This window comes from Poecilia reticulata, linkage group LG18 (genome assembly GCF_000633615.1).
Source record: "Poecilia reticulata strain Guanapo linkage group LG18, Guppy_female_1.0+MT, whole genome shotgun sequence".
NCBI classification, from domain to species: domain Eukaryota; kingdom Metazoa; phylum Chordata; class Actinopteri; order Cyprinodontiformes; family Poeciliidae; genus Poecilia; species Poecilia reticulata.
The window spans coordinates 6,758,490-6,768,291 of NC_024348.1; the positions used below are offsets into that span (position 1 = coordinate 6,758,490).

At 38.0% G+C, this 9,802-nt stretch overlaps 1 protein-coding gene across 1 annotated transcript; it reads right to left on the reverse strand.

The window, feature by feature from the left end:
• Positions 1 to 7,174: 7,174 nt before the first annotated feature.
• Positions 7,175 to 9,052, reverse strand: LOC103480299 (C-type mannose receptor 2-like). Its single transcript, XM_017310322.1, has 4 exons — positions 8,944 to 9,052; positions 8,369 to 8,740; positions 7,743 to 8,093; positions 7,175 to 7,500 (listed from the first exon to the last, which is right to left on the reverse strand). The coding sequence occupies exons 1-4, from the start codon at positions 8,975 to 8,977 to the stop codon at positions 7,175 to 7,177; spliced, it is 1,083 nt and encodes a 360-aa protein (XP_017165811.1). The 5' UTR covers positions 8,978 to 9,052.
• Between the last annotated feature and the right edge of the window lie 750 nt (positions 9,053 to 9,802).

The following is a 9,802-nucleotide window of genomic DNA, read 5'->3' on the forward strand; positions in this document are numbered from 1 at the left end:
TTCATCCTCCACAAGAAGCTGTGTGCCAGTGGGCACCAAAAGCCGAAAACACGACAGCAATTTCAGGAGGAGGTTGCTGCATCTCTTTTCTGCGTTCCACTTCACAGCATGTCTGAACATCACCCCTCTGAAGACCACTTCCCTGTTGCCACCAGCCAAAAGCAGGAAAAGCCCAGAGAGCCAGCATGGGGTGACGACAGTGCACTGTGTGCAAAAGAAGCACCCCATGGGAATGTGAGGTGGGCAGAGTGGGACTCTGTGTGCAGCTGGAGAGGAACTGCTTTAGAGCCTTCCACAAAAAATAAAAACGCCTGAAATAATAATTTAAAAAACAGGCATAAAATCTTGTAAATTGGAGGCCAGGCTTCAGTTTTCTCTGCATTTATGTAATATAGTTGAAAGTTAAAATTGTTCATCTGAAACATCATCTCGAAGTTTTTGTTCAGTAATAAACCTGAAAATTCCGATTTTAGTTTTTTTTCTCTTTAAACTGTTTCACAATTTTTAATAGACAGAAATGTTAAATAACGATCAAATACTGAAAGCTGAGGATGTTCTGGGAAAAAAGCAAAAATTCAGACTCATTGCACATTTTTTGAAAATTTTACAGCCATAAAATCAAAAAAATGCCAGGCGGACCAGTTACAATTATGGTCTTAAGAGGGTTATGGAGACGTGTCTGAAAGACCAGGAGCTTCTTGAAGACACAATGCCTTCTTTAAAGCTTTGGTGATTTTGGTATACAACATGTACCTGGAAAATACATAATACCTCCCTACATTATACATTGTTTATTTCTTCACTACAAAGTTTGATCACTTATAATCTTTTGACAGTAATGTTTAGAATGTAAATGTGTCTGTTTTTACAATATAGCTGTCTTCGGTAGTCCTACCTGAGGAATACAGCCAATTTGTAAGGGACACACCATCAGAAAAAGAAATGGGAAAGGTGCCAGGATGGAGACAGACTTTTCTGGACCTCATGTTATCCATCAACTCACATGGAACACCGTTGTGTTAAAAACAATGATGGGAATTATCCTTAAGACTAAGTACAGCTTCAATCATCTGAAGCCATATACAAGAGGCAATGTGGGAGAGAAGGCAGTTGATGGTTTCTGCTCAAGCGAGAAGGTGAAAGGCTGCTCCCAGTACACGCCAGATTGTCGAGATGGATCACCATGAGCTCTTTGTGATAGACCCCATCAGGCATGAGAAAAGTTACGAGAGAAAGCTTCTCCAAAACTGAAGGTGATGTGATTCATGTCTTAGACAGTCCGTAAGCATTTTTTATTGTTTTTACAATGTCCTGAAATTAAATACTTGTGCAACTGCACAGAAATTTCCTGAAAGCAAAAGCTGCCAGCCTGAGAACCTGTAGTGCCTTCAGTATGCCGTATAGGCTGCAGCAGGACTACAGCAGTTGTAGGGTCTTTATTTTGAAGCTACAAAGAACAAACACAATGTTTTGAAATCAATGGGATTTTTAAGTTGCAACGCATATATTTTTAGTTTGCAGAAACACATTTAAAGGTGAAAGGTCTGCAGTGTGTCCAAATAAGCTGGCTTATTGGAGCCTCACGGTCACCAAGAAGTGGGTTATTCTTGGTGACTCCAACGTGACCAGGATCCCGACCTTCGACACCACCGACCTGCAGATCGACGGATACCCCATGACCAAGTGGAGGGACGACGATGCCCTGCTCATCAAGGCTCACATCAGGTGCCTGGTGGAGAAGTTATCCTGTCCTTCGGGATCAACAACAGGTGAGAAAGAGCTCAACGCAGAGCTCAAGGCCACCATTCAGATCGCCTTCATATCTGTTCCCAGGGGCCCAGATACTGGAGGTCAACTTTGGTCCACTCCTCTCCCACCGGTGATGTTACGACACCTCAATAGCTGCATCCGTTCCCGCGCTGAGCATATTCTTGCCCTTTCTGAGGGCTTTGAAACCGAGTGAGACGGGATCCATTGGACCTCCTCCACCACTGCTGCCATCCTGGCCCATTGGCATAGTGTGCCAAAAAATTAAGATCCCCACAAGCCAGAAGGAACCGGAGGTCTGACTTTTGCCCCTTCCAACACAAACAGGCAGGCAAAGCTAGAAAGCAGATATGACTTTCAAAAGTATCATAGGAGGATCAAATTGGACCTTTTTTTTTAAGGCTAATCCCAACCGAAAACCTCAGCTTTTCACCAAGAAATCCATCTGGTCAGGTTTCCTCCTGAAACCGAAATTCTGATCAGGAAAGACCACAGAGTTTTTTAATCCAAATTTTAAAGCAGAAATTAGAGCCCAATTTGAGTGAAGTTGAATTTTCAACATTAGCAATTAAATGAGAACGACTAAGTTGTTATCAAACCTGCAGACATTTAAATCCCTTATCAACTGGGATTGAAAGCGGCTCTGAAAATGCATATCATTTTATTAACATAATCGAAAACATCCAGATTCCTTAACATTCCACGCTGTTCGACATCGACAGCTAATACACAAATATTGATACTGAAGAGGGTATAAATGCGATTCGGAATGTCTTTTGGAAGAATCCGGATGAAGGGAGACCAGATAAGGAAATCATTCAACTTTTGGAGATTAATTTGCTCGGGAATGATTTCCACTTCAACTGGGAGTGTACAATGCATCCGGTGGCTTTAGCGACTAACTCCCCTCAATCGAGAACTTTATCAGGTAAATTTACTAAGATGTTAAATTTTTGGATTTTATTAGTTCAAGATATGACACCTTGAACGAGACAGAATTATATGTAAATGAGAGTAAGGGTTTTTGAATCATCCCCGCCACCTGGACATTATTATTCGCACCTGTTTTGAGTTCATGACTGTGTAGTTCCCAGTATATTTAAGTTCTCCTGTGTTTTGTTTCTTGTGGTATCCTCTGTTCGCACTTATTGTGTTCTCAGTAGTTATAGCTGTGTTTTATTGTCTGGAAAGGTGCCAGACCTGAAAATAAAAGTTGTTACTTACGCTTTCACACTTGACTCATCTGACCTGCGTTCCCCCACGATAACAAAACCCGACAGTTGCAAGCAATTCTCACCTGAAAGACTCCCACTAATTCTTCTGAAGAAATGGACACACTGAATGAGTTCAGCCTTCCAGCCTCCACACCAGAAGTGTTGGAAGTCCTGACCCAAAGGAGTCAGGAGCTGTTAGAAAAAAATTGGTATATATAATACTTTGAAAACTTAGCCTCTCTCTTCCCAGTGATCTTCTGTCCAGTGCAGTACTGTGTGAACATTGATTATGTTCGTTGTGTTACTTTTTTTAAGTAGATGCCATTGCTGTCATTTGAGGAAAAGACTCGAGAGCTATAGTGTATCACATTTTCCTCTTGAACCTTCTAGCAGAGTATTATAGCTGCCAGGGAAGGAAGGGGAAAAGAAGTCTGTCCACCTCCAAGCAGTTGCTGTTAACTTTTCAACCTAAACAATTGTGCAAGATTTGGTTCTCAAGACATCCTGTGTAGAGTGACACTACAGCTTCTGCTATCTTGTCCCGCACACCTGTGTCATTATGTGATCATATATTTCTTGATAATGAACATTTCTCTGTTTAAAAAAAATATTTAAAAAAAACTTTGAATATCTATTTTTCAGGGGCTGTACGAAAGAACCAGGGATCAGAAACTCTTAACGTACAGAAATCCAGGCTGTGGTGGGAAACTGGTTGAAACACTCAAAGAGTCGCAAAGACAATCGTGCTACGTCAGCAGCCGTGGTACATGACGGTGCCAGTGAGGACGAGGTTTTGTAAAGTAGAATATTTTTTTAGAAGACTGAACAACCTTCTTTATTTTTTTCCTTCTGTTTTGTACCAAACCCCATTCATCACCAAAACAATTTTTTGAGTGTGTCAACATTCATAATATCAGCTCTCTTTTAAATATCTCTTAAAATTATATATTTTTTTGCCTTGATTTATTATTGTGAATGTCTTTTCTCTATTAAAATTGATAGTGCACCATTTTATTAAATCTCTTTTTGTACATATAGTAGAATAAATGTGACCCTTTTAATCATATTTTGTCTTGGTAGTCTTTAATGTTAATACTGTAAAATTAATTATTTTCCAAATGTTTAGGTGTAGTTGTAATCAATTTTCCAGTTTTATTACAAAATTGGATTAATCTCCCAAATGAAAGACAGCCGTTTATTCCAATAAAAATTGCTGCCATATTAGTATTTCCACAGGCCTTGCAGAACTATATATCATTTTATTGTAACGTACTACAACTGTTTGCTGAAAGTCTGCTGAACGTTTAATGGCGTTTCATTTTGGAGAACGTTGTCTGCAAACATTCATGACAATGTTCAGAGGATATCTGAACGTTAAATGCTACCTGGGTTGTTTTCAGTTGTATGAAATAATTGTTTTTATTCAACACATCAGTTCTGGGGGAAGATTCAGTATCGATATTTGGGCAGTTTAGAGAAACGGCCTGACGTTGGCTGTCCCCTCGCTGCGATACGCCTGCTAGTTCACCGTAATGGAAGTGGTAAGTTTGCCTTATGAAGCAATGGAACTGGCTTTTGTAGTTTCATAGACATGCTTGTATGTAGTGAAGATAAAACTCACTGCATATAAACAGTAGTAGTGAGCTGCTATTCACTACTACTGTTTATGTTGGCAGGTGGCCTTTTATACAGGTGACAATTTGGGACAGGTGTTTCTCATGCAGGTAACTACTTCACTGAGGTTAGGGCATGTCAGAGGTCTGTGGGAGCCAACATTAGTCATGAATGCTCGGGGATCAAGTACTTATTTCTTTCAATAAAATACAGATTATTTTTGATTTAAGTATTTAATTTTCTAGATTTTCTTTTTGATATTCCATCTGTCACTGTTGAAATGAAGCTAGCAGAAAAACAATAGACTGTTTAACTATTGTTCAAAACTCAGTGGGGAATCAAATAAGTATACACAAACACTGGTCATCACATCCCTGCGTTTGGGTATGAAAGCACAGGTCAGTTCCCTCACCTTCACGAAATGATTTTTGCTGTACTCTGTATAACAGTCTTGGAATATTCCAGCCTGGTAAAAGCCAGCCTCTTGTTCTTCGCTTTGCTTCGTTCAGAGGAACTGGATCCTCAGCTGAACTCTGTTGATTTTTTAAGAAACTAGATCAGATTGTTTAGCCAATCGCTAACATTTGGCCATGAAGAACGTAATGCACAGGTGTCAAACTCCAGTCCTCGAGGGCCGCTGTGATGCAACTTTTATATGTGCCTCTGCTGCACCACAGCTGAATAGAATAATTAGGTCATTAGCAAGGTTCTGGAGAACTTATCTAAAAAAGAAGGAGGTAATTAAGCCATTTCATTCCAGTGTTTTGTACCTGTGGCACATCTAAAACCTGCAGGACAGCGGCCCTTGAGGACTGGAGTTTGACACCCCTGATTGGGTCAGCTCAGATAAACTTATCGGAAATTGTGTGCGTTGTAACAGACTGTAACAGTGTTTCTCAACCCTGGTCCTCACTGCCCCCCTGCTCTGCATGTTTTAGATGTGCCTCTATTCCAGAACAGCTAATTCAAATGATTGCATCACCAGCAAGTACTGCAGAAGCCTGTTAATCACCCAGAGATACAATCCAGGTGTGTGGCAGAAGAGAAATACCTAAAACATGCAGGACAGGGGGGCAGTGAGGACCAGGGTTGAGGCTTTGACCAGCAAATGTCTTAAACATTCCCCTCGCTCCAAACTTAGTCAGTATTTGTAGACGTGGCAAACACAGACTTGAACGTCTTCGCTCACTTCTGCCACTGCCAAACTCAACATCATTCACAATAACTTTTGTTCACAATTCTCTTTGATTTCATATAATGTTTAATCAGAACCACCACATTTACATAAGTTCCTCAAGCCATATACCATCACACGTTCAACGATCAGTGCAAGACTTTGTTGTTCCCAAAGAGTCTTGGCAAAACTTTTAATTGTGTTTAAATACATTTTTAGTTAAGTTTGCACATCATTTCATCCTACCTGAGAGCACAAAACCCACTAAATATAAGACTGAGATACTCCCAAAAGCTTATCAAGAAGAAAAAATGAATAAATTATGAGTGGAAAACTTAAAGACATCAGAGCTTTATACTAGCTGAGGTATTCCACATTTAAAATGATTTATTAATTTTTTTTCTGTAAGAGGTTTTCTGCTCTTTAGTTAGAGCTTGAAACTCAGTTACACATGCAGCTTGTTATTCTTTTGTGTCAGTAAGTGTTGATTTGCGTTTCAGACATTCAGTCTGTTGAACAGAAGTATGACTCATCCCAAACTGTAAACCAGGGGTTTGTTGTGAAAATTTTTCTTTAACAAAGAGTGAAAAAAAAAAACGGTTTCAAAACCCAAAGAACCAGAGAAAGAATATATTCTTAATCAGTATTTATTTGAGGTCTCTGCTCACTGATCGCAGTCAGGAGAAAGAGCCTTGAGCAGAACACAGCGTACAGTTTTACAGGGAGGGTTTCACTCCATTCACATAGTTTGTTAATCTACTTGGTTACAGAACAGACAGTAAAGACATGCATCTTCTTCACTAGGGGAGTCAAACACGTCATGAGGGTAAATAGAAGAAACAGTTTAATAACTTTATTGTAATACCAAGACCCGAGAAGTAGCTTCAGAAGACATTTTCATGAGCTTCTGCATTACACAAGAATCATTAGACTGTTATGCATTGTCTTACTCATAATCATATGGTAATCTTAAAATGTTCCACTACAGGTTCAATTAAGTAAGAAAAATGTAAAACAAAATGTCTTGACAGGCCAAACTTAACACCAAAGACTTCTGTGTTTTTTTTTAAAGATTTATTAAGTGTTTTTTGTTTGTTTGTTTGTTTTCTTTAATATCATATTTCATTTGGGGTGAGTAAACATTCACAGCTACTCCATATTTTTCCGGAAAAAAAATCCATGCATACATAAAACACCACAAAGAAAAGATAATTTAAAAAATGTAAGTAAAAAATAAATATTTCACCTAAAAATTGTTTAAAGTCTGAAGTCATTTTTAATATTTTGTATTATGTATAATTTCTTGCCAAAATTAAAACTCTAGTGCTTTTATACATTTATATAAACCATCAACTTAATGAAAAGAAGCACAAAGTGGGAAAAAGCTGTTAGTGAGAGAAGAGAGTTAATATTTGGAACAGATGAAGTTAAATCTCTCACTGCCGTTTCTTTGGAACCACCGATGTTCTCCTCCTGCCTGCATGGCTCCAAACATGTTACAGTCATTTTGTTCATTCCAGGTCCAGTTATCACAAACCCAGAACCAAACATTCCTACTGCAGTTGAAACGCAGACCAATCCAGACAAAAGGAGTCGAGGCAAACTGGGCTTCCTGCTGAACTGATCTCTGATCATCCATGTTGGTGATGGTGACCAGGTCATGGTGGTTCTCTCTGCAGTAGGTTAAGGCCTCATGCCAGTTCATCGCTTCTTTGATCAGGATCAATTTATCTGGCATGAAAGTATGAAATATAAAGAATAAAAATATAAGAGTTGTGCAAAAACGTTTAAAAACTGCCTAAAAGAAAGAAACGCTAATCGACTGAATATAAAACATGTTAATACGCATAATCACAACTGTTATTTGCTAAACTGCATGAACCTGAATGTAAAGTTTATATATTTTTTAAAGATATCTCACTAAGAATGTGGAGTTTAATGTGATGCAAACTGATATGTTCTTAAAATCTCACCATCATAACAGATGAAGGGTTTTCTTTCATCACAGTTCTCATTCTTCCATCTGCCTCCATCATCAAACACAGTCATGGCACATTGACCACTGTTGATTATATGATTGTCAAACTTCAGATTCCAGTGTCTGAAAGAGAAACTGCTTCCATCTGACCACCTCCAGGTGTCTCTGAACAGACCAATGAATACTTTTTCAAAGTCTGCAGAGTTCATCATCATCTTCACTTCTTCATCCTGTAGCTGCTTCGTTCCACTGATCAGGTCTGTGTGATTCTCTCTGCAGTAACTCTGAGCTTCCAGCCAGGACTTCTGCTCTTTAATCAAGTGATATTTATGGGATGTATCACTTTCTGTGAAGTAAACACAGTTTGTTCATTTTACATGACTAAAAAGAACCAATTATCAAACCCTGAAAAATCCAAAGCAACCAAAGATTCTGACAAGCACATTACCAAACAAAAAAATAAATATAATTTTTGTTTTTCCCTTTTCTTCTCTAAAGCTAAGAAGTTGTTTATCTCAAGTTCTCTTTATTAATACGAGCTTTGATTTAATGTGAAATATATAAATATATATGTGTGCGTGTGTGTGTGTGAATAAAATCTCAAAAACACTTTAAGCTTACCATTATAACAAAGGAAATATGAAGGGAAACTACAATCAATAGATAGCCATTTGACTTTTAGAAGCATATGTGCACAGTTCCTTCCATCCTTTGGTTCTCCATTATACCAGTTTGTCTCACTTTCATTGAACTCCACTCCAGGCAGAGACCAGCGCCATGTTCTGTTACCAAGTGTTTGATCATACAGACCAATCCAAGCTTCACTCTGATCTCCAGCTGAGATGTTGATGAGTCTCTTCATGTCCTTCATGTTAGTCACTGTGACCAGGTCAGTGTGATTCTCTCTGCAGTACTGCTGAGCTTCAGTCCAGGTCTTACTCTCATTAATGTAGTGAAACTGATAGAGCTGACAGTCCATGAAACAACACTGAGCTGTAAATAAACACATTTCAGTATGAACTAACTAGTAGTGGCAGTTTAACCAGCACATCTCTTACAAATTAAGAATTTATCAGTTTCATTTTATGCGTTAATATTTTACTTTATGTGTGAATATTAAATAGGTATTTGTTTTCTGAAGCCAACATTAATGTTCCAGAAACCAGAGAGTCTAGTTGTGTTTCAGATCAACTTACCCATCAGGAAGAGCAGAATCAGACTCCACTGCATCTTTGCTGTCAGATGAATTATTTTCCTCCAGCAGTTTGTCTCTGTTGGATGAAGAACATTTAAACAGTGAAAAGCTGCAGCTCTCCCTCCACTGGACAGAAAATGCTCTGCTTAACCTAATGTTTAATCACAAATAAAACTATATGGCACACTATACATGACAAAACATGATTTTAGAATTAACGCTTATATGTAGTAAATAAACTAAAACAAAGCACAGTTGTAACTTACATCTGGTTCCTTTTCTTCTCTTTTTGTTTAGACTGAATCTGTTCTCAGTAGAGTTACAGTGTTTTTCTTCAGCAGGACGTCTTCTAACAGCTCTGGTATAGAACTGAAATTTTAATAAGTCATAATTTGGATATTCAAATCACTGGTGGGGAAGTAACAGCTGTTTAATGAAAGAAATCATTTCTAACTCTCACAGGAGGAAAGTTGGTGTTGGGAAAAACCAAACCTCTATTTATAGGATTTAGCTAAACACATGACGTATTACCTCACAGATGTAAACAATTCATCCCAGTTCGTCTATTTCCCTTCAAAGTTTGAATTTTTTTTAAATATAAAACATACCAGCAGTGCAAAAAAAAAGTTGAAACAATAATAAAGTCTTACACTTTTATAAATTTTTCTGTTTTATTTTTTCTAGTTTTTTGTATTTTCTTGTGTTCGTTTTTGTTGATTTTTTATTTTTTTTTGCTGTTCTTCATATTTTACTATCCTATACTTATATCTAAAGAAGGCCATTTCCAATGTAAACTTTAAACCCGTCATCTAGCAATTTGTCTTTTTAACCCTCAAAACCAGATAAGATCCTGTCTTCAT

Bases quoted from the DNA above. Each gene is read 5' to 3' on its own strand.
- LOC103480299 (XM_017310322.1), bottom strand. From the start codon at position 8,977: ATGCAGTGGAGTCTGATTCTGCTCTTCCTGATGG. The intron at 8,741-8,943 runs GTAAGTTGATCT...GTTTATTTACAG, and splicing joins GATTCTGCTCTTCCTGATGG to CTCAGTGTTGTTTCATGGAC. The intron at 7,501-7,742 runs GTGAGATTTTAA...CTTTCATGCCAG, and splicing joins ACCCTTCATCTGTTATGATG to ATAAATTGATCCTGATCAAA.